The following is a 25,142-nucleotide window of genomic DNA, read 5'->3' on the forward strand; positions in this document are numbered from 1 at the left end:
ACCTGACCACAACCCAGGTCACAATCCCCTCAGGCCTGGGTCCCTGCAGCACAGAGGAACATGAGATAGAAATAAGGGGTCTTGCTGATGCTATCTATTTACAATAAGATGTTGAGATTAATTTGACGTAATCCGTTTGATATTGACATCCCACTTATTTCAGTATCCTTCTAAGTAGTAAAGGATGTATTAGTTTCTGTCAACATTTAACAACATTAAACTACATGTGGACACCCCTTCAAATGAGTGGATTCAGCTTTTTGAGTGCTGAAGCGTGTAGCGCATAAAAATCACTTGCCCTCGGTTGCAACACTACCGAGTTCCACACTGCCTCTGGAAACAACATCAGCACAAGAACTGTTCGTCGGGAGCTCCATGAAATAGGCACACAAGCCTAAGGTCACCATGTGCAATGCCAAGCGTCGCTGAAGTGGTGTAAATCTCGCCACCGTTGGACTCTGGAGCAGTGGAAACCCGTTCTCTGGAGAGATGAATCACGCTTCACCATCAGGCAGTACAACAGATGAATCTGGATTTGGTGGATGCCAGGAGAACACTACCTGCCCGACTGCATAGTGCCAACTGTAAAATTTGATGAAGGAGGAATAATGGTCTAGGGCTGTTTTTCACGGTTCGAGCTAGGCCCCTTAGTTCCAGTGAAGGGAAATCTTAACACTACAGCATACAATGACATTGTAGAAGATTCTGTGCTTCAAACTTTGTGGCAACAGTTTGGGGGAAGGTCCTTTCCTGTTTCAGCATGACAATGCCCCTGTGCACAAAGCGAGGTCCATACAGAAATGATTTGAGATCAGTGTGGAAGAATTTAACTGGGCTGCAAAAAGCCCTGACCTCAAACCCATCGAACACCTTTAGGATTAATTGGAACGCAGACTACGAGCATCAGTGCCTAATCGTCCAGCATCAGTGCATAATGCTCTTTTGGCTAAATGGAAACAAGTCCCTGCAGCAATGTTCCGACACCTAGTGGAAAGCTTTCCTAGAAGAGTGGAGGCCGTTATAGCAGCAAAAAGGGGACCAACTCCATATTAACGCCCATGATTTTGGAATGAGATGTTCGATGAGCAGGTGTCCACATATTTTGGGCCAGGTAGTGTATATTAACATTGAACTACTTAGTACTTGAAAAGGATGTCAATCACTAGGTGACTTCCCTAGTTAAAAAAAGTTCCATAATCTAGTGGTTTGTGTGTCTCCTGTAGCCCCGAGGCAGCACCTTCCCCATGCTGGAGGGTCCTAACAGCCAGGAGGTAACAATGGAGGAAGAGTGTGTGATCACCCCCAGGACCAGCGTCAAATTCAACTCTGCCCTGAGGGAACGCAACCGCATCAACTTCATGAGGAACCACCTGCTCCTCATAGGTAGAGAACACTCCTCTTGTGCATTTTCCCCCCTCCCCAGTGTCTACCTTGTGTTATTATAGTGCCCTCTGCTGGATGCTCAGTTAGTTCTCAAATGTGGAACACAAGCATTGTCCAAGTCCATACACTTCAATGCAGTTGTGGCTGTAGAATAAGGATGGAAGTTGGTTTTCAGTGATGTCAGCATGATAATGATTTAAGAATATGTTATTGATGTTATAGATGTTATTACACACACTGTAATATCATCATAGTGATGATGCTGATGCTGGTTGGATGCGTTTGTCTCCCAGGTCATCATGAGACACCTCCTGATGCCCATAACAAGATCCTGGAGAAGTTCCCTGACAGTATCCCACGCCAGCAGAGCAATGTCATCCCCCCCACCACAGAGAAGACCCTAGAGGAGGTGTGTGTTTCAGTCCTTCAGCATGCCAACTAACCTCTCCTCTTTGATTTGATTTTGTTGGGGTATAAAAAATATCTTCTCCCTCGTCCTCCTCTAGAAGGTGAATGAGAGTGACATGGGAGAAGGCCCCACTGTGGGCCCCAGCCCCCCGGCGGTCACCTCCATCCAGGAGCAGCCGGGGCGAACCTCACAGGTGAGGGTGGAGGCCCCTGTGGACTCTATGCTTAAAGACATGGCCACCATCATTTTCAGCACCTTCCTCCTGGCTGGCTGGGTAGCCTTCATCATCATCTACCCCAAGGTGAGGGAGCACTGACACCTAGTGGTGATCTGGTGTATTGCTGTTACTACCTGGCTGTACAAATTGTCAGTCAACAAGCTGAACATGAGTGACATAAATGTATGAAGTAAAGCCACAGTTTAGTTCCAATATGATGGTAGCCTCTGTGTTAAATGTAGGAAGCCACAGTTTAGTTCCAGTATGGTGGTAGCCTCTGTGTTAAATGTAGGAAGCCACAGTTTAGTTCCAGTATGATGGTAGGCTCTGTGTTAAATGTAGGAAGCCACAGTTTAGTTCCAGTATGATGGTAGACTCTGTGTTAAATGTAGGAATCCACAGTTTATTTCCAGTATGATGGTAGGTTCTGTGTTAAATGTAGGAAGTAAGGCCACAGTTTAGTTCCAGTATGGTGGTAGGCTCTGTGTTAAATGTATGAAGTAAGGCCACAGTTTAGTTCCAGTATGATGGTTGGCTCTGTGTTAAATGTAGGAAGTAAGGCCACAGTTTAGTTCCAGTATGGTGGTAGGCTCTGTGTTAAATGTAGGAAGCCACAGTTTAGTTCCAGTATGATGGTAGGCTCTGTGTTAAATGTATGAAGTAAGGCCACAGTTTAGTTCCAGTATGATGGTAGGCTCTGTGTTAAATGTAGGAATCCACAGTTTATTTCCAGTATGATGGTAGGCTCTGTGTTAAATGTATGAAGTAAGGCCACAGTTTAGTTCCAGTATGATGGTAGGCTCTGTGTTAAATGTAGGAATCCACAGTTTATTTCCAGTATGATGGTAGGTTCTGTGTTAAATGTAGGAAGTAAGGCCACAGTTTAGTTCCAGTATGGTGGTAGGCTCTGTGTTAAATGTATGAAGTAAAGCCACAGTTTAGTTGAAATGCTGAGTTATGGATATAACACAAACCTAACTTGAACACTATAGCTCACTTATACATGTACTTCTGGTTTACACACACCCTCTTCTCCATCTCTCCTCTCCCAGAGTGTTCACAAACAGCAGCAGCTGCAGCATGAACAGTTCCAGAGGCAGTTGGATGAGCGGCTGGATCTCCTGAGGAGACAGCCGTTCTCTCCCCCAGGGACCGACCTGCCCCTGCTGGCCCCGGACGCTGACTCAGACCACAGCAGTCCCAACGGCACCCCCAACATCACCCCCCGTGCATCCAACCACTCCAACCTGTCTGTGCCCGAGCTGGGCAGCTCCGCCAACGAGCACGAGGACGGAGGTATGGAGGACACAAGTGGATACACACATTGATAAAGACAACACACATTAATGCGCACACAATTACTCACAGATACTCACTCACACACTTACAGTAGGTCTAGCACTGCTCTGTTCATCTTGATGCCTGGCAATTGTTTTGAAAAGGAGAGATACTCTTCTGATTCCAATATCTGATGTGCTTTTTTTATGGTTCATCAGATGAGGACTCCAACATGGTCAGAGTTGGAAAGATAATGTTCCGTCCCAAAAATGTTTTGGGACACGGTGCAGAGGGAACCATCGTGTATAAGTAAGTCTCACCCCAGGCTAATGTATCTACATTTTGTAACAAAGTGAAATGAAAGTCAAGTGCCTTTTTGAGGCTGCTCAGTTAGTCGTTCAATCATCTCTACTCGTCATATAGACTCTCCAGAGTCTTTGGCCGCATCCCCATTATTTCTGTGCAAGTGGGAAGAGAATTGGGACACAACCTTCGTTTTTCATTTACTTTGATGAATGTTCAGTTTTACAAACATACAGACAAGAACTCAACCTTTCTTTGTAAAGTGTCTGTTTAGGAATGTTCTACTAACCTTCCCTTGCTCTGTCCACCAGGGGTCAGTTTGACAACCGTGCCGTGGCAGTCAAGAGGATCCTCCCAGAATGCTTCAGCTTTGCTGACCGTGAGGTGGACCTGCTGCGCGAGTCGGACGAGCACCCCAACGTCATCCGTTACTTCTGCACAGAGAGGGACCGCCAGTTCCAGTACATCGCCATAGAGCTGTGTACTGCCTCACTGCAAGAGGTACTGCAGCCTCACTGACCACCAAACCAAGGGGTCTGCAACACCCGGCCCACGAGCCAAATGTATCTGGCCCTCCAAAGTTGTCTTAAGCCCTACAACACCCTCTCTCTTCCTGACCTTTCAGCTTACGCTCTCATTCATGTATTAATTAATTCATCCTCTTAAAGTTGCTTCTTGTTACTTTTACTCACTCACTGGATGCAGACTCTTTGTGTTTCCTCTTTCAGTATGTGGAGAGACAGGATTTTGATCGGCATGGACTGGAGCCTGTGATGCTGCTGCAGCAGACCATGTCAGGACTGGCACACCTGCACTCCCTCAATATAGGTAATAATCACAAGATGTTTTTTTATTTTACCTTTAGTCAGTTAAGAACAAATTCTTATTTTCAATGACGGCCTAGGAACAGTGGGTTAACTGCCTGTTCAGGGGCAGAACGACAGATTTGTACCTTGTCAGCTCTGGGGTTTGAACTTGCAACCTTCCGGTCACTAGTCCAACGCTCTAACTACTAGGCTACCCTGCCGCCCCACTAGGTTTTAATATAGGTTTTCATGAAGAACAAAAAGGTTCTTACCATACAGTAATATTTTCAATAAGATTCACAAGACTACTGCAGCTGGACTAGGTACAGTAAACATCTAAGATCTCCTAGGTTACAGGTTATTCTTCCAGTCTGATCTGATCTTCTCCACTCTTCCCGTCCCCAGTGCACAGAGACCTGAAGCCCCACAACATCCTGGTGTCCATGCCCAACGCCCACGGTCGGGCGCGGGCCATGATCTCCGACTTTGGCCTGTGTAAGAAGCTGGCGGTGGGCCGACACAGCTTCAGCAGGAGGTCCGGGGTGCCCGGCACCGAGGGGTGGATCGCCCCAGAGGTCCTCAGTGAGGACTGCAAGGACAACCCTGTGAGTGGTCCCTCTCCCTACTGGACACATGACTGGTCCTGATTTTACAGATAGCAGCTGTCATGAAACAAAAGCCTGTGACTGTCGCTGTCTGATACTAATTTAAATTGATGTGAATGCAGTTCACTGTTACATACTTATCTTGCCTTTATCAAAGACATTGATTGCTAACCATCAACAGAACGGCATTATTGAACGCCCAACCTCTCTCTCTCTTCCTCTGTAGACGTGCACGGTGGACATCTTCTCTGCAGGCTGTGTGTTCTACTATGTGGTGTCCTGGGGATGTCATCCCTTTGGCAAGTCCCTGCAGAGGCAAGCCAACATACTGCTGGGAGCCTACAGCCTGGACCAGCTACAGCCCCACAAACATGGTGAGGACATCACTTCCTGTTCTCAGACCCACAGGAAGGCGGTGAGGGGAAGTTGGTGTAGGATTGGTTTGGAAGTGATTTGATTTAAACCAGGATGTTGACTGTCTAAGAAACAGTAGTTCCTTGCTAGTGAGCATCAGTTCAGCCTTTGAAAGTACAAAGAGAGCAATAAGTTTACATTGGACAGTTTTGGTAAAGGCAGTATTAGTTATTATAGACAGACGGGGTCCTGATGTTATTGCAATTTTGTTTAATGCAAACCCAAACATTGACAATCAGTTGTTTCACATCAGAGACCGCTGTTGTGGAAAATTTGATCCAAAGATTAGGCAGAGACTAATTAGTGAATAGTGAATCTTTAATGCAGACGAGAAGCTGCTAGGTAGATCCCTCTCTGATCTCAGTCAGGGATGGAGCTCCAAGAATAAATGGCTACATGTCCCTTTTACAGTGGAAGGTAATAATACAATCATATTGTTACAAGTTATTTTATACAAGCAACAGTTCCAGAACACAATGGCCTGGTTTTAGGGTGCAGACATAACAGGAGTTATGAAATGCATAACATCACAGTCCAACACAGAACAATAACATAACCCTTGAGAAGTGACAATAGCTCACCCCAATTCTGCCACACTGCCCCATAGTGACTGAGAGTGTTTGGTCTTGTCTTTCCCAGAGGACATCGTGGCCACAGACCTGATAGAACAGATGCTGAACATGGAGCCCCAGAGGAGACCTTCTGCTGAGAGCGTGCTCAAACACCCCTTCTTCTGGAGCCTGGAGAAACAGCTGCAATTCTTCCAGGTCACAATCAAATCCAATACTTTTCTAATTAAACTGTTCCACATAAATCAGTATAGAGATGCAACTGTGAACGGAACATTTTTCAATAACGACATTTTCTTTAAAAAAAATAAAAACCCATATTTCATCTTGTTTCCCCTGTAGGACTTGAGTGACAGGATAGAGAAGGAGCCGCTGGACGGACCAATCGTAAGGCAGTTGGAGCGAGGGGGGCGGGCCGTGGTGAAGTTGGACTGGAGGGAACACATCACGGTGCCTCTACAGACCGGTAAGAGACTGGACTGAGATCAGTTGTAGCTACAACCACATACCAGTCTTACAAGACTTTGTCCATGTCATGAGTGTAGACTGGTAAAGAGACTGGTCTGAGTTCAGTTTTAACCCTACTACTATGCTGGTGCCTTTAATAAATTAAAGGGTATATATTTCATTAAGAAATGATGACCTACTACAGTTTTAGTTGCCCAGTTAGGGTTAATGTTTCTCAAGTGCAGAAGAGATGTGAGTGTAGTCATTGATATAAAATGCAGTGACTGTGGATGTGGTTTGCGTTTCCTGTCAATCCAGACTGCAGCATTTAGCTGAGCTCTTCTCAACCTGAAAGGCTGCTTTGCTTCCTGTTGAGTGTTCATCTGAATAGGGTTGTTTCATAGGGTTGTTCTAATCTTAATATGCCACTGTATGTGAAAGAAATGGTAAGAGAAGGTTTGTTGTGACTGTTGCATTCATGAGTTTTTAATTTGCATGTCAGTCATTTGTCTATTTAGCTTGTTGTTATGTTTTAGTTTTCATGCCATGTGGAGAACTAGTCGGCTGAAGATTTCCTGACAGGTAGACTATATTTATAGGATATCTAACTTTAAACCAGGACATTGAGGTATTTCAATCTTGCTGTATTATGAGACTTTTAGGATAAATGATACATTTTAGGATAAATTATTAGAATGTACTGTGTGGATTACTCATTGCATGTATTTTCTCTTGTCAGACCTACGCAAATTCCGGTCGTATAAAGGAGGGTCTGTCAGAGATCTTCTCCGTGCCATGAGAAACAAGGTATGGGTGTCTTTCCAGCTAAATGATGCGTGTTTACCTGATTTAGATGTCTGTGTATATGAATCCTTCTTCTTTTGTCCCTCCTATAGAAGCACCATTACAGGGAGTTACCAGCAGAGGTCCAGGAGACTCTGGGCTCCATCCCTGATGACTTTGTCTCCTACTTCACCTCCCGCTTCCCCCACCTGCTGCGCCACACCTACCTGGCCATGCGCACCTGTGCCCACGAGAGGTCATTCCTTCCCTACTACTCTAGCTCAGAGCAGCTCTCCTGGATACGGACTCCCTACACACACCCCGAGACCACCCCCCCGCTGCAGACACACACGTCGCAGCCAGAGGAACCCACACCGTCAAACACAGTACCCTCACACCCTGAGGTGTCAAACACAATTCCATCCACAGCACCCATACAGTCAGTGACCGTATCAGACTCCACACCCATACAGTCACTGTCAATCACAACAACCCCCCCACAGTCAGTGCCAACCACATTACCAGCAGAGCCAGTATCATCCACATCATTACCAGTTCAACCAGTACAGCCTACATCACCCTCATCCACACTGCCAGACCTGCCTCCACAGACAGTGTTGCCCTCAGAACCCCCCACACAGTCAGAAACCCCCCTTACAGATCCCATCCCACCTGAGCCACACATACTGCCTGTGCCACATCCAGCCACACCGGACACGGAGCCTGCCTGAGAGCCGACGAGGGGTGGTGGATGAGTGCTGCACAGAGGAGCATTGCCTTACAAGTGGACACATACTGTTGCTCTGTTGCTCTGTCCTGTGCTGGTGAGGACCAGGCCTGCAGTGCCTGGGAGCTGCCGACGGGGGGGAGCAGCAGCCCAAACCAAGTGCCTTTCCTGCTCGACTGAGACAAAATGGCTCCGAATGGAATCGTCCCAATGTCCCTCGAAGCATCAAGAAGCCAGGGCTGAAATGAACTAGTGGGGGCCGTAATGTGTAGTACAGAGAGAATCTGTTTTATTTGCAATGGAGTCCCTCCTAATGTCAAGTATTGTGAGGTATTCAAGTATTGTTGGGCACAAAATACTTGGCAAAGCAAGGGAGGAATTCTTCTGTTGATGTTGTTGAAAGACAAGTCGACAATGGTATTTTTACTGTGGAATCTTATTTCTCTTAATGATGAGGGTGAAGACATGATAACGACTGTCATTGATAATCATGAGATGTGGCCATTGTGCCTTTTTAAATAACACTGTGTTATGTATGTGAGCTCTGTGAGGGTAGATGTGTCTGGAATAGTTTTGCTTCCTGCTGCAGATGCTGCTTTTCTCTCTTGAATCAGTACTATTTCAGTGCCTGTCTTCCTGTGCAGGCGAGGACAGATAGTCCAAAGGGTGTTTGAACTGAACACTGGTAAAAGCAGAATGTGTTTATCTTTTCTACTTATCTCTGATAGCTTTGTGCTGTACATAAGGCAATATGTGATCTGATTGTGGTTTTTTTGCAGGGCGTCACCCAAAGTGTTATTTGCTTGACCTCTGACTCACGAGGCCTTTACTAAAACTGGTTCAGCTACAAGTCATGACAGGATGATTACAGAAAGCACTCACTTCACATTCTGGGTTTTGCTGTCAGAATGGTGTTTTCTCTCATCCTAGCTTTGAGTGATGACCCAATACAACATGTTTTATTCAATCATATTGTCTGTATAATGATTGGCAGTTAAATAGGTCTTCATTTATTACATGAATTAACTGTTATAGTTTTAATATTTTTTTTTTTTAACCTCTGGGATATGTGGACGCTAGCGTCCCACCTGGCTAAAAGCCAGTGAAAATGCAGAGCGCCAAATTCAAATAAATTACTATAAAAATCAAACTTTCATGAAATCACACATGCAAGATACCAAATTAAAGCTACACGTGTTGTGAATCCAGCCAACATGTCAGATTTCAAAAAGGCTTTTCGGTGAAAGCAAGCAATGCTATTATCTGAGGATAGCACCCCAGTAAACAAAGAGAGAAAAGCATATTTCAACCCTGCAGGCAAACTACTTTCCTAATACAAGTTGAAGTATTTTTTTAACGTAAATAATTGATAAAATTGAAGACTGGATGATCTGTGTTCAATACCGGAGGAAAACAAAGTGGAGCGTGCATTTCAGGTCACGCGCCTCTAACAAAGAGTACACTAGACTGGAGCCTCATTCTGAACAGTGTTACGTCTTCATTTCTCAAAGGAATAACCTCAACCAATTTCTAAAGACTGTTGACATTTAGTCGAAGCGATTGGAACAGCAGGAAAGTTGATTAGAAATTTCCAATGAAAACCCATTGAAAAGCGAGGGACCTCAAAAAAAAAAAGATCTGAACCATTTGTCCTCAGGGTTTTGCCTGCCAAATAAGTTATGTTATACTCACAGACATGATTCAAACAGTTTTGAATCTGACAGTTTTTAATCTATACTGATAATATGCATGTCTGAGTAGCAGGCCGTTTACTTTGGACACGCATTTCATCCGGACGTGAATATACTGCCCCCTGTCCCAAAGATGTTCTCTAGCTCCACAATGAGATAGGGTGCAGGCCAGGCAGCAGGCTGTTAGCCAGCTTAGTGGAGTCTGCCACTAGCACAGTCAGTGTAGTCAGCTCAGCTATCCCCATTGAGACTGTGTCTGTGCCTCGACCTAGGTTGGGCAAAATTAAATATGGTGGTGTTCGCCTTAGCAATCTCACTGGAATATAGACCTCCTCCATTCCTGCCATTATTGAAAGAGATTGTGATACCTCACATCTCAAAATGGGGCTACTCAATGTTAGATCCCTCACTTCCAAGGCAGTTATATTCAATGAACTAATCACTGATCATAATCTTGATGTGATTGGCCTGACTGAAACATGGCTTAAGCCTGATGAATTTACTGTGTTAAATGAGGCCTCACCTCACCTACATTTCTTTTTGATGCTGTGCTTGGAGTTCAAAACATATAAGCTAGCATTTTTATTAAATCTTATTGAAATGTGTTTTCAGAATGTTATTTAATTACCTTCAAGTAGCCTATAATTTCCATCAGAACGTTAATAAAACCTCCCAGGAAAACATAGTAAAATGTTCTCAGAACCTCCCTGCAACCTAACATTTTTCACTTCCATTCTCAGAATGTTTTTTTTTTAAAGTTCCGTTTTACCATATACAGTTTGTATAACTGTATATGCATGGGTCTGGTCTCGTGAGTAGAAGGTTACATCACTAGAGGTTGACTGCAAGCATATTAAAGCAACTTGGACACTTTCCTATTTTGCAGAACTTACTTGGGAAACATGCGTGCTATTTTTACCTTTATTTTACTAGGCAAGTCAGTTAAGAACAAATTCTTATTTTCAATGACGGCCTAGGAACAGTGGGTTAAGGGGCAGAACGACAGATTTGTACCTTGTCAGCTCGGGGATTCAAACTCGCAACCTTTCAGTTACTAGTCCAACACTCTAACCACTAGGCTACCCTGTTCCCGTTGTCAACTTCTGTCTGCAATTGCATTAATAAATTAATGATTGATTTGCTTAAAGATATTGTCTGATTGCTGATTTCACCAATAAGCAAATGATTGACAAGGAACAAGGAACCTACCCCAACAATACTTTCTGAAGGCACTGTATCTCCCTTGACAGATCTATGCAAATACTTGTCAGATACATGGGTCTGAAAAACATTTTGTGCCAAGAGAAAGACTCATTTTGTTTGAACTATTCATTTGAATTACCACTGCTATTGCTTCACCATCTGTCTTAGTCACCTTTGTTCTGTACAAAAATAGAAGCCTAGCTGAACGAATTTTACAGTGGGTGTAACCTCATCGTCTAAGCTATATTTAGTTTAGTTTACAGTCCCTTCCTCATGTCTTTCATTTTAAAACTGCAGTTACAGGTGGTTCAAACGGTTTGATTGAAAATTATAGGGGCTGTATGTATTTTTTCTTTACGTCAGTTATTGCCACTCCAAACGTTGGTTTTCTACCAAACGAAACTTACAGTGCTCAGACAAGGGAGGGACAACTTATTTGATAGCTCTAATTTGGGCGGGACTTAGAAATGTCCATTGCTTTATTTCACAGCTCTTATTCCACAGCTCTCACTCTTCACTACACAGAGAGGCCGGAGCCCACCAGATGCTGCATTGTTCTTAGCCTACGATGCATTTAAATACAGTGATAAAGTGTTACTTATTTTTTTGAGGTGAGTTGAAAACATTCATTACTTATGTACTTGGACAGTACCAGCTCTTTGGTATTAAAGCAATTACAGGAGAAAATGTCCAAACACAAACAGACGTAGTTAATAAGATAGCATTATGGAAGCTTTGTAGGAAGCTATGATTTCGGACCATACTGTAGGCTAAACCAGGGTTGGGGTCAATTCCAATTTAAGTCACTCAATTCTGGAAGTGATTTGAATAAAAACGTTTAAAACTTGACACTTTTTAAATAAATTGTTTTCCTTTTATCTTGTTGTGAAATCATTGGGCATAAATGCAATTTTTTCAAATATTTAATTGATTTTCAGTTTACTTCCTCAAATGACCGGAACCCTGCTGTACACTACAGCGCCTTTGGCCTCATTTGGACTTATTTATGTTTTCTCTTACTTCTCAAGTTTTAACCACACAACCAAACACAGCCAAAAATGTAACGTTAACATAGTATTGTGATTGGGTATCTGCTGTGGCCATTGTGGTTCAATTGAGCCCGGTAAAGACACAACAGCTGAGACGATACGAAACTTCATGTGTGAGTGGGTAGCATGATGTGTCTGTTGTGACTTGTGTGCATGAAAAACAAACTATGAAGTACATTGATTCCAAAATTGATATATGGTGCATGTGATGAGGTTAAATAAAAATAAAGGTAACATTTTTTTTTATTTAAAGTGATGGTTTATGAATGGACTGTAAATGAAGAACACTTTAGTTTTTTTCCATCTGCCTTTAAATGTCCTACAGTGGTAAGAGCAATGGTTGGTGATTTATTAAAGTTCAAATATGAAATACAATTTGCCAACAGATGCTGGCAATTACTATATGCTATTGTACACATGAGACAGGACCAGTCTGCACAGTACTGGCATTAGCCCAAGCTAACAATAACTTGTCTCTTGTGACTGTTTTGTGCTTTTGTTTTGCAGGTCAAGGTCCATGTACGATAGTTCCGCTATCACACAACCTCGGGCTGAGCAGGAGTCGGAGCAGGTGGCCATGCAGCAGGAGGAGAGGGTGCTGACGGAACAGAGCATGCAGAAAGACAAGTGTGTTCTCGCATTATACAGTATTATAAACAGGATAATTTGGGTCCTGGATGCTGATTGGCTGAAAGCTGTGGTATATTTAAGCAATACGGCCAGAGGGGGTGTGGTATATGGACAATGGTATATGGACAATATACCACTGCTAAGGGCTGTTCTTTAGGCAAGATGCAACGTGGTATATTGGCCATATTCCACAAATCCCCGAGGTGCCTTATTGCTGTTATAAACTGGTTACCAACGTAATTAGAGCAGTAAATATAAATGATTTGTCATACCCTTGCTATACAGTCTGATATACCACGGCTGTCAGCCAATCAGCATTCAGGGCTCGAACCACTCAGTTTATAATGTCTGATGTACCACAGCTTTATTCCAATCAGCACCCAGGACCCAAATTACCCGACACAAAATTACTTGTTTACTGTTCTAATTATGTTGGTAACCAGTTTATAATATCAATAAGGCACCCCAGGGGTTTGTGGTATATGGAAAATATACCACGGCTAACAGGTCCTTCCCATTCTGCCACCCTATGTGAGGCCGGCCATTCTGCCGCCCTGCCACCCCGTGGCGGCTAAGGGCCACAGCCGGCACGCTCATTAGGCAGTCGCCTATGACTGCAGATTGACTAGGGCGGCATTTTCTGAGCTAAACTGACCAAGATGCACCTCCAACAACATATAAAATCTTACATAATTCTGCTGAAAAAAACAATGACAATTTCTCTCAAACTCTTTTTAGGTGAGCGCTGATGCCGCCCTGTGATAAGCAGTGCCCACTTTGTCAAAGGTTAGGGTGCTAAATATTTTGCTTTTCAATTCCCAGTGCACCTCTCCAGGGTGCTGTTGGAAAGACAAATCACATCCGTCAAAAAATATCATGTAACATAAATCATGTAACAGATATTGGATATGGTAGAAAGAGTATGTGGCCTTTTCTGTAGCCTACAGGCTGGAGATAAGATGTATGACAATGAGAGTTTATACAATGCAGGTTTCTCCGATCAAGTAGCCTTAACTAAATGGCGCTCAATCAAACATAAAATGTGCTGTCACAATAAGAACCAACATATCCTAAAAACAGGACAGGTCAAAGGAAAATGGACAATATGGAATGGACAATCACAACTGTTGTCCAGGAGTTTCACCCCATTGCCATGATTAGTGGTTTGAAGTTTGTATCCGTATGCGAAAAAGAAAGTACTTCTGCATTTCCTGCTGTGTAAACATATTGCAAATAGGCTCACGATTACTCCTGATTAAGTTGGGTAGCTGATATTCAGTGCTTGAATAGACAAATTGATTAGTCACAGTCCATGTTTCTCAAACTTACATTTTCGAAGTTGTTCCAAACATCACATTTTGAAGTGTTGAAGGTTAAATTCTGGCATTAACTACACATGTTTAAGGTTAGGGTTAAGTTCAGGAATTAACTACGAAATTTTAACCATTCAGAGTTCATGTCTAACCTTAAGGTAAGGGTTAAAGTTTGGGATAGGCTTAGAACAAAAATTAAATTATACTGCTGGATTCAAACGAGCAACCTTTGGAATCAGTGGCAGATGCTTATGCCCATCTGCCATCCCCGCCCAAAATGCCCTAGCAAAACCCGAAACTTACTTGAAAAGGTAACAGTGCTCACTGTTGCCCCTAGTGAACAGTTTCCACATCTCCCAAAGTCCTAAGACATGGATGGGTGTCAAATACTGACTTGTATCACGGGTGACCTGGCTGCATTGACCACGAAACGTTGCTAACGCTATAGCTAGACAGTTAATAGATCTTGTTTTTTCTAAATGTATGTTAACATGGCTAATTTAGCTAGCTATGAATAAGACTCTCATCTTCCGTTGACATCAGGATACGATTTGAGACCACAAGTTAGCTCCAAAAGTGCTTTGGCTGTATGCTGACTGCATTCAGAGCCATCAAGTGGCTACAATCTTAATTTTACCAGGTGCCTGAGAAGCAATTGTAAAGACTACCTGGGTATGCTGTCGTGGACAGTCTGTGTTTAATTGAGTTGTGTAATAAAAACACAGTTAAGATCATTGTGAGGGACAGAGTTGAAGTTGGAAGTTTACATACACCTTAGCCAAATACATTAACTCAGTTTTTCACAGTTCCTGACATTTAATCCTAGTAAAAATTCCCTTTCTTAGGTCAGTTAGGATCACCACATTATTTTAAGAATGTGAAATGTTAGAATAATAGTAGAGAGAATGATTTAATTAATATTTTAGTTCTTTCATCACATTCCCAATGGGTCAGAAGTTTACATACACTCAATAAGTATTTGGTAGCATTGCCTTTAAATTTAACTTGGGTCAAACATTTCAGGTAGCTTTTCACAAGCTTCCCACAACAAGTTGGGTGAATTTTGGCCCATTCCTCCTGACAGAGCTGCTCCTTGCTCACACATGCTTTTTCTGCCCCCACATTTTCTATTGTATTGAGGGGCTATAGAAAAGGGCTTTGCGATGGCCACTGCAATACCTTGACTTTGTTGTCCTTAAGCCATTTTGCCACAACTTTGAAGTATGCTTGGGGTCATTGTCCATTTGGAAGACCCATTTGCGACCAACCTTTAACTTCCTGACTGATGTCTAGAGATGTTGCTTCAATATATCCACATACTTTTCTTTCCTCATGTAGCCATCTATTTGGTGAAGTGCACCAGTTCCTCCTGCAGCAAAGCACCCCCACAACATGATGCTGCCACCCCCGTGCTTCACGGTTGGGATGGTGTTCTTCGGCTTGCAAGCTTCCCCCTTTTTCCTCCAAACATTACAAAGTGCATCATTGCCAAACAGTTCTATTTTTGTTTCATCAGACCAGAAGGCATTTCTCCAAAAAATACGATCTTTGACCCCATGTTCAGTTGCAAACCGTAGTCTGGCTTTTTTTACGATGGTTTTGGAGCAGTGGCTTCTTTCTTGCTGAGAGGCCTTTCAAGTTATGTCGATATAGGACTCGTTTTACTGTGGATATAGATACCTTTGTACAAGTTCCCTCCAGCATTTTCACAAGGTCCTTTGCTGTTGTTCTGGGATTGATTTGCACTTTTCGCACGAAAATACGTTAATCTCTCGGAGACAGAACGCGTCTCCTTCCTGAGCGGTATGACAGCTGCGTGGTCCCATTGTGTTTATACTTGCGTACTATTGTGTGTACAGATGAACGTGGTACCTCAGGCTTTTGGAAATTGCTCCCAAGGATGAACCAGACTTGTGGAGGTCTGCAATTTTTTGTCTGGGGTCTTGGCTGATTTCTTTCAATTTTACCATGATGTCAAGCAAAGAGGCACTGAGTTTGAAGGTAGGCCTTGAAATACACCCACATGTACACCTCCAATTGACTCAAATTATGTTAATTAGCCTATCAGACTAAAGCTATGATATAATTTTCTGGAATTTTCCAAGCTGTTTAAAGGCACAGTCAACTTAGTGTACGTAAACTTCTGACCCAATGGAATTGTGATACAGTGAATTAAGTGAAATGATCTGTGTGTAAACAATTGTTGGAAAAATTACTTGTCAGGCACAAAGTAGATGTCCAAACCGACTTGCCAAAACTATAGATTGTTAACAAGAAATTTTTGGAGTGGTTGAAAAACAAGTTTTAATGACTCCAACCTAAGTGTATGTAACTTCCGACTTCAACTGTATATTCATTTTCAATGGAGGCACTCCGGACAGTTGCGGTCCAGCCGCCAGACTGGCCTGTGGTGGATTGCGCATGTTCGCACAAGTTACATTTTTCCTACTTGTGCGTTGCATTATGCTATGCCGCAATCACAGAAAGTTGCTAAAAATGTTTTTTTTTTTTTTTACATTTATGACTCTACAACAATGCCAGCCACACAAACATGTTAGCTCTCATACAAAGCGTAGTTTTGACTTTTAGATGTTGCTAGGTGTTTGTTTGAAAGAAGAAGTGCTGAGCACCCCCAAAACCACTTTGCATGTCGTTCACTTGAAATGTATCACCAAACAGGGAAGGGGAAGAGTAGATTGAGTTAAACATATACTTTTTTTGGACATATATGTGCAACCTATTGACGAGAATTGCTAGTATTTTGGGAACAAATTGGCATGTAAAGCCAATCTCCCCTGTTTAGCATTTATTTTATGTCATGTCCAAATCATCATAACATTTGGCAATGAAATGTAGCCTAATACTAAGCTAAATGGGGGAGATTGTCCAGAAATGCTATTGTTGCTAATTGTTGGCAGTGGCTATCAAGGTTATTATAGTAAACTAAAACTCAATTCTAAACGAAAATGAATAATGAAAAAATGATTTAGTAAACTGAAATACATTTTTCAAAAGGATTTGTTACTTAATTTTTTCTTTGGTACACATAACTAACTAAAATAAAAACCATTATGAATTATGTTCAGTTTTAGTATTTGTTTTGTAGAAAAAAATAGAATGGGATTTCAATGAGGTTTTCAAACCCTGCATCTGGCGGATAAATTCGGCCAGGGGATGATGATGTTTTAAATAGCCTAGCTTGTGCATCACTATCACTATCCTATCACCAGCTAAATCAGCTAGGTAGATTACTTAATTATTCTTACATGTAGGCCTACTACTAAAGTTAAAAAGCATTGGATTGGTGTAAACATGGGCAAGAGTTTCCTTTCACCATATTTTGTGCACCACTCTCAGCGCTATTCCTTTTAAATCCAAGTCACATTAAGATTGACTTTATAATTGAAACCTAAACTAACCTATGACCTGACCCATCATTTTATGTATTACTGTCCCCCAGTGGCAAGAAGTAACATCCCCAAATAAAACAACAAAAAAAACTACAACACAAATGTGTCCTAGCCACCCACACATTTCTGAAACACAAACAAAATAATATAAAATATAAATATTTTTAGTAAAAACGAGCATATTCTGGTACAAGACATAACATACAGATGTTGGATCTTAATTTGATCACCCTGTCGCAGGATAACTTGTATTGTATTTGAGGTTTAAAAGGCTTCTGAAGTTTGTAATTTCCACTTAGAAATTTCAGACTTGATTTTCCCTTATGAAAAATCTATCAACCCATACAAAAAGGTCCATTAATTATAATCCACAGAATAATTCACATTTCCTTTGTTGCAGGATTATTTTCCTGCAGTAGCAAACTTGCTCAAATTAAGATCCTACACCAGTAAGGTAGTTTACATGTTCACCTTGAATTTTGACTGAATCTTAATAAAGTACACACATAATAGCCTACACAGTATAAATTCCTTACCTCATTTCTGGTTTACAAGTCTGCAATCAGTCAACTAAAACAGCTCCTTTAATAGAGTGCCATGTTACTGTAATCTGTATTGGATTATCATGCATTGTTACTTACCTTGGGGACAACTATTAAGAAAAATATGTATAACTGAGAGAGCTCTCTTTTAATCCTCCAGACAGGATATGGAAGCCCGAGAAGAGAGTGCCAACATGGGTAAGAATTAGAAACCTTATTTATTAGTGCATTTATTAGTTCTATTTTATGTTATAATTTAAGGTTACTAGCGTAACCCCGGTTTTCTGATATCTCATATGTGGGATTCATCAGAATCTCAGAAGCTTGAAGAACCTATTACACACCTCTGTTGGTACAGACAGGTGTAAAGGCGATTGGCATGAGCCCCTCGCCCGACCTCTGATTATTCTCTCACACCCTTGTAGGGGAATGCGGTGAGACATCTCACTAATAGTGAGAGTTACCATAAATCAATTTTATTTATATAGCCCTTCGTCCATCAGCTGATATCTCAAAGTGCTGTACAGAAACCCAGCCTAAACCCCAAACAGCAAGCAATGCAGGTGTAAGAGCACGGGGGCTAGGAAAAACTCCCTAGAAAGGCCAAAACCTTGGAAGAAACCTCGAGAGGAACCAGGCTATGTGGGGTGGCCAGTCCTCTTCTGGCTGTGCCGGGTGGAGATTATAACAGAACATGGCCAAGATGTTCAAATGTTCATAAATGACCAGCATGGTCAAATAATAATAATCACAGGCAGAACAGTTGAAACTGGAGCAGCAGCACGGCCAGGTGAACTGGGGACAGCAAGGAGTCATCATGTCAGGTAGTCCTGAGGCATGGTCCTAGGGCTCAGGTCCTACGAGAGAGAAAGAGAATTAGAGAGAGCATACTTCAATTCACACAGGACACCGGATAGGACAGGAGAAGTACTCCAGATATAACAAACTGACCCTAGCCCCCCGACACAAACTGCTGCAGCATAAATACTGGAGGCTGAGACAGGAGGGGTCAGGAGACACTGTGGCTCCATCCGAGGACACCCCCGGACAGGGCCAAACAGGAAGGATATAACCCCACCCACTTTGCCAAAGCACAGCCCCCACACCACTAGAGGGATATCTTCAACCACCAACTTACCATCCTGAGACAAGGCCGAGTATAGCCCACAAAGTTCTCCGCCACGGCACAACCCAAGGGGGGGCGCCAACCCAGACAGGAAGATCACATCAGTGCCTCAACCCACTCAGGTGACGCACCCCTCCTAGGGACGGTATGAAAGAGCCCTAGTTAGCCAGTGACTCAGCCCCTGTAATAGGGTTAGAGGCAGAGAATCCCAGTGGAAAGAGGGGAACCGGCACGGCAGAGACAGGAAGGGCGGTTCGTTGCTCCAGAGCCTTTCCGTTCACCTTCACACTCCTGGGCCAGACTACACTCAATCATATGACCCACTGAAGAGATGAGTCTTCAGTAAAGACTTAAAGGTTGAGACCGAGTTTGCGTCTCTCACATGGGTAGGCAGACCATTCCATAAAAATGGAGCTCTATAGGAGAAAGCCCTGCCTCCAGCTGTTTGCTTAGAAAGTTCCGTAAGAACCATACGTTCTCTTTCAATTATACACTTCGATATCCCACGTGGAATATGGCCAACTCCTATATCGCAAATATGCTCTCAGAAGCCAGGTAGTCTCAAAGTATCAATCCACAGAGGGCCCGACACTGAGTACAGTAATGCGCCAAAGAAGGCACTGAGATTTATAATCTGGTAGATCCTCATTAAAAAGAGGGGATAACCAAAAAGCTGCACCGCAAATCTGAGATGCCCTTGAACAGTGCCCAAGCTCTGTTGGAGTGAGCTCTCAGGCCTTCCTCTGGACACAAACATTGGAGATGCTCTTCTTCCATAGAAAGGAAGGCCGACGGTTGGTAAGTCACAAGCTTCAAGGCGAGACAATTGTAATTGCTGCTGACCTTAGGCATAGAGGTGGGGTTGGGTAACAAGGAAACCTTGGAAAAAGCCTGACACTAATGGTGAACGCAGCTCACTCACTAGCTTTGTGGGTTGAATGGAGACCAGTAAAGTGGTCTTAAAGGAAAGATATTTCATCAAGCTTTCCAGCAGCTCAAAAGGCTTCTGTGAAATAGCTTCAAGCACAACAGATTCAGACCCCTTGACTTTTTCCACATTTTGTTACCTTACAGCCTTATTCTAAAATCTATTAAGTTGTTTATTCCCCTCATCAATCTACACACACTACCCCACAATGGCTAACCAAAAACAGGTTTCAGTTTTTGTTTTTGCAAATGTATGATGAACTTAACTGAAATATAGCATTTACATAAGTATTCAGACCCTTTACTAAGCACTTTGTTGAAGCACCTTTGGCAGCGATTACAGCCGTGAGTCTTCTTTGGTATGATGCTACAAGCTTGGCACACCTGTATTTGGGGAGTATTTATCATTCTTCTCTGCAGATCCTCTCAAGCTCTGTCAGGTTGGATGGGGAGCGTCGCTGCACAGCTATTTTCAGGTCTCTCCAGAGATGTTCGATTAGGTTCAAGTCCGAGCTCTGGCTGGGCCACTCAAGGACATTCAGAGACTTGTCCCGATGCCACTCCTGCGTGGTCTTGACTGTGTCTTTAGGGTCGTTGTCCTGTTGGAAAGTGAATCTTGTTTCTCATGGTCTGACAGTCCTTTATGTGCCTTTTGGCAAACTCCAAGCAGGCTGTCATGTGCCTTTCACTGAGGAGTGGCTTCCATCTGGCCACTCTACCATAAAGGCCTGATTGGTGGAGTGCTGCAGAGATGGGAGAACCTTCTAGAAGGACAACCATCTCCACAGAGGAACTCTGGAGCTCTGTCAGAGTGACCATTGGGTTCTTGGTCACCTCCCTGAGCAAGGCCCTTCTCCCCTGATTGCTCAGTTTGGCCCGGCGGCCAGCTCTAGGAAGAGTCTTGGTGGTTCCAAACTTCTTATATTTAAGAATGATGGATGCCACTGTGTTCTTGGGGACCTTCAATGCTGCAGAAATGTTTTGGTACCCTTCCCCAGTTCTGTGCCTCGACATAATCCTGTCTCGGAGCTCTACGGACAATTCCTTCGACCTCTTGGCTTGACTTTTGCTCTGACATGCACTGTCAACTGTGGGACCTTATATAGACAGGTTGTGCCTTTCCAAATCAATGTCCAATCAATTTAATTGGCCACAGGTGGACAATCAAGTTGTAGAAACATCTCAAGGATGATCAATGGGAAACAGGATGCACCTGAGCTAAATTGAGTCTCATATCAAAAAGACTGAATACTTAGTGGGGCAAAAAAGTATTTAGTATGTCTTCCATTTCCTAATAATTGCTCCCACAGTTGATTTCTTCAAACCAAGCTGCTTACCTATTGCAGATTCAGTCTTCCCAGCCTGGTGCAGGTCTACACTTTTGTTTCTGGTATCCTTTGACAGCTCTTTGGTCTTGGCCATGGTGGAGTTTGGAGTGTGACTGTGAGGTTGTGGACAGGTGTCTTTTATACTGCTAACAAGTTTAAACAGGTGCCATTAATACAGGTAATGAGTGGAGGACAGAGGAGCCTCTTAAAGAAGTTGTTACAGGTCTGTGAGAGCCAGAAACCTTGCTTGTTTGTAGGTGACCAAATACTTATTTTCCACCATAATTTGCAAATAAATTCATTAAAAATACTACAATGTGATTTTCTGGATTTTTTTCTTTCATTTTGTCTGTCATAGTTGAAGTGTACCTATGATGAAAATTACAGGCCTCTCTCATCTTTTTAAGTGGGATAACTTTCACAATTGGTGGCTGACTAAATACTTTTTTGCCCCACTGTATGTAAATAAGGTATTTCTGTTTTTGATTTTTAATATATTTGCAAAGATTTCAAAAATCTGTTTTCGCTTTGTCATTATGGGGTTTTGTGTGTAGATTGATGAGGAAAAAAACTAATTAAATCAATTTTAGAATAAGGCTGTAACATAACAAGAATTTGAAAAAGTCAAGGGGTCTGAATTCTTTCCGAACGCACTATATATATTGCTGTGGAAATTCTACACAGGGACACTCAAAGAATCTTAAATGAATCTGGAGCGGTCACAGTCAAACTTAGATGCATAAAGTACCGGTCTGAAGTGAGCTCCCTCAGGGCAGTCCCGTTAGATCTCTTATATACTGCTTACACAGAGAAGTTATATAGGAGATTGTGCCAGACACATACAGGTACCAACCCGATCTTAACTTATAGAACATCTTCTAGGCGTTCTGACAGATGGTCCTAAGGAGGCGGTCATGTGTCGTCCCCCCCCCCATATCTTTACCAAGCACAGGCAGGAACCAAGGATTATTTATGACATGAAGAACAAGATGAACATTTTCAAGGCTGTCTCTTCACATGATAACCTTTTCCATCACAATATATATGAGGAAGAGAAGTGTTGGCCCCAGAGAGAGAGGGATGCCTGCGGCATGCTACGACACCGGACGCCATTTTTTCGTCAGATGGTTACTGCGTCTGCTATACAGATAGAGACCTACAGAATTTTAGATCAAAATATTTTGTATAAAGATAAGCATGATATTGTTAGATTATAGGAGTGACTGGTAGGCCTGAAACATTCTTCCTCACCTCAAGTTCAACAGTGAGAGTCAGTTGGAGTATTGGTGCACACTGCCTTCATAATAGGCCTGCAGTAGCTAAAGCTTAATAATAGCCACACCAAACCTTCACTAAAGTTTCTAAACTTTATTAGGGTAATATCAAAAGTAAGTCAAGCCGTTTTTCATAGGAAAAATATGAGCAGGCTATTATCAGAATTAGATGTTCATCCATGTTTCTCAAACACCAAATTTCGAAGTTGTTCCAAACGTCAAATCTCGAAGTGTTTAAGGTCAAGTTTAGGCATTAACCTAAGGTAAGGGTTAAGGTTTGGGATAGGCTTAAAACAAAAATCTCAGTTTTCTATCGCTGGATTCAAACATGCTACCTTTCGCACCAGAGGCAGATGCTTACACCCATCTGCCATATCCATCCACAATGCTGTAGCAAAACCAAAATTTACTTGAAGGTAACAGTGCTCACTGTTGCCCCTAGTGGCCGGTTTCAACGTAATCTCCCGACATCCTCAGACATGGGCTGCATTCCAAACCCTCTCCCCTCAAATTAAGTGGATACTTCTGATGGCGTATATGACTTCTGATGTGCGTACACGTGCAGGGCAAGGGGTGAGGGAGGAAGGAATGATTTTTAAATGGACAGCCCTTGCCTGGAAATTCATCACTCGATAACTGTGTTTTCAGCCACCGGTAGCTTGTGGGTGCCATATGCGCTACAGTCAATTATGATTGCATGTCTAGTTATATTAACTACAGTTGAAGTCGAAGGTTTACATAAACTAGTTTTAATGACTTCAACCTAAGTGTTTCAACCACTCCACACAGACAGATTATTTCACTGTATCAAAATTCCAGTGGGTCAGAAGTTTACATACACGAATTTGACTGTGCCTTTAAAAAGCTTGGAAAATTCCAGAAAATGATGTCATGACTTTAGAAGCTTCTGATAGGCTAATTGACACAATTTGTGTGAACATGATGAGATTGTAGACTCCTAAATTAATAGTGCAGTTTGTTTAGGTGATTTTACAGCTAACTCTCTAAAGACTATTTAATAATCCTATGATCTCAGGGTTTGACTCAGGTTCATTTCTTATTTGCATTTGCTTTCATATGATTGTAATGCCTTTGTTTGATTGAGTGGGTGTTTAAATATATTTAGCTTTTGCCTCTTCTTGTGGTTCACTGATGATGGAATATTTGGCCTGGTGTTTGCGGGGTGCGTTCCCTGCTGTAGTCTTTGGTAGTGCTGCTCCTGAGTATCGTATTTCACTCCTTGTAGTTATGAGCAAAGATGTGCGGTGCACAACCCATGGGCCGAAATCATGACCAAGAGAAGCATTTTATTTTGCTATTGGCATTTGTTAAAGCCAATAGAGGATGTAGCTGGCCGACCATTGACAGTAACACTGTTAATATTTAAGTTCAAACTATTTAAAACTGCCGTTGTAAATCATTCTGTTTAATAATTGGGAGCTGTTATGAGAATTTCATTATCAATGTTCATAAACTTCAATTAATCTACTCAGTCTGCAACCCAGAGTTTTTAAGGTTCTGGTTTAAATGAAACAGAGTTCCCAGCTTACAATAGTCAAAATGTTTATTCATGAGAGCACTCTGAAATCTATTATACAAAGACATCCATTTTATAACTTGCTCCCTACTTACGCACACACTTCCACACAAACAGTAGATATCTTACGCACATACATACACACAAACAGTAGGTGAGTTGTATCCTTCTCCAGAGTTCTCACCACTGTTTATCACTACCCAGCCGACAGTTCCATTCCCCCGAGATTAAGGAAACCTTGAGAAGTACTCCCTGTCCTATCATAAGTTTCTCAGAGTTCTAGCCAGGTCGGGTCAAACACAGTTTAATTGTTCTCTGTATTTTCTTAGGCACACACATACTCACGCATTTCTCTCACTCACGGGTCTCTTCTGAACCTAGTTGGACATACGTTTAATACTTTAATTATTTCTTATACATGCTACATAAACTATAATCACTAATAGTTAGGTTTCAGGGTGGAATTATTTAATCATTATCTTTAAAACCTCTATGGTACAAGTGGGATGCTAGCGTCCCACCTCGACAACAGCCAGTGAAATTGCAGGGCACCAAATTCAAATCAACATAAATCCAATAATTAAAATTCCTGAAACAAGTATTATCCACCATTTTAAAGATACAATTCTTGTAAATCCAACCACAGTGTCCGATTTCAAAAAGGCTTTACTGCGAAAGCACACCAAACGATTATGTTAGGTCAGTACCTAGTCACAGAAAAACACAGCTATTTTTCCAGCCAAAGAGAGGGTTCACAAAAAGCAGAAATAGAGAAAATTAATCACTAACCTTTGATCTTCATCAGATGGCACTCATAGGACTTCATGTTACACAATACATGTTTGTTTTGTTCGATAAAGTTCATATTTATATCCAAAAATCTCAGTTTATGGTCAGAAATACATTGTCTCAAACAAACATCCGGTGAAAGTGCAGAGCCACATCAAATAACAGAAATACTCATAAACATTGATAAACAATACAAGTGTTAAGCATGGAAGTATAGATAATCTTCTCCTTAATGCAACCGCTGAGTCAGATTTCAAAAATGCTTTATGATGAAAGCACACTTTGCGACTATGTTAGGTTAGCTCCTAGCCACAGAAACCCATACAGCCATTTTTCAAATAAGGAGAGGTCACAAAAGTCAGAAATAGCATTAAAATTAATC

General features: G+C 42.2%; 2 protein-coding genes across 6 annotated transcripts in view; both read left to right on the forward strand.

Moving 5' to 3' along the window:
• Window positions 1–9,091, forward strand: part of LOC110538768 (serine/threonine-protein kinase/endoribonuclease IRE1) — a 27,389-nt gene extending 18,298 nt beyond the window's left edge. Inside the window, exons 10-22 of the mRNA XM_090194010.1 lie at window positions 1,224–1,383; window positions 1,677–1,792; window positions 1,890–2,093; window positions 3,062–3,305; window positions 3,506–3,596; window positions 3,902–4,091; window positions 4,319–4,418; window positions 4,802–5,001; window positions 5,228–5,375; window positions 6,055–6,182; window positions 6,327–6,450; window positions 7,171–7,238; window positions 7,328–9,091. Of these exons, the coding sequence (XP_090050136.1) occupies window positions 1,224–1,383; window positions 1,677–1,792; window positions 1,890–2,093; window positions 3,062–3,305; window positions 3,506–3,596; window positions 3,902–4,091; window positions 4,319–4,418; window positions 4,802–5,001; window positions 5,228–5,375; window positions 6,055–6,182; window positions 6,327–6,450; window positions 7,171–7,238; window positions 7,328–7,945 (2,391 nt within the window). The 3' untranslated portion in view covers window positions 7,946–9,091. The remainder of the gene's footprint in view (window positions 1–1,223; window positions 1,384–1,676; window positions 1,793–1,889; window positions 2,094–3,061; window positions 3,306–3,505; window positions 3,597–3,901; window positions 4,092–4,318; window positions 4,419–4,801; window positions 5,002–5,227; window positions 5,376–6,054; window positions 6,183–6,326; window positions 6,451–7,170; window positions 7,239–7,327) is intronic.
• Window positions 9,092–11,117: 2,026 nt separating this feature from the next.
• The window catches only part of LOC110538780 (sterile alpha motif domain-containing protein 9-like), a 30,502-nt gene continuing 16,477 nt past the window's right edge, over window positions 11,118–25,142 (forward strand). For 2 of the 5 annotated variants that reach the window (XM_090194002.1, XM_090194006.1), the window contains exons 1-3: window positions 11,118–11,446; window positions 12,392–12,511; window positions 17,940–17,977. In XM_090194002.1, the coding sequence (XP_090050128.1) occupies window positions 12,402–12,511; window positions 17,940–17,977 (148 nt within the window). In that variant the 5' untranslated portion in view covers window positions 11,118–11,446; window positions 12,392–12,401. Of the gene's footprint in view, window positions 11,447–12,391; window positions 12,512–13,252; window positions 13,301–17,939; window positions 17,978–25,142 lie in introns of all 5 variants that reach the window. The other 3 variants (XM_090194003.1, XM_090194005.1, XM_090194004.1) reach the window with 3 other exon arrangements.

The sequence above is a fragment of the Oncorhynchus mykiss genome, chromosome 12, assembly GCF_057628025.1.
Source record: "Oncorhynchus mykiss isolate SJ-2025 chromosome 12, ASM5762802v1, whole genome shotgun sequence".
Taxonomy (NCBI): domain Eukaryota; kingdom Metazoa; phylum Chordata; class Actinopteri; order Salmoniformes; family Salmonidae; genus Oncorhynchus; species Oncorhynchus mykiss.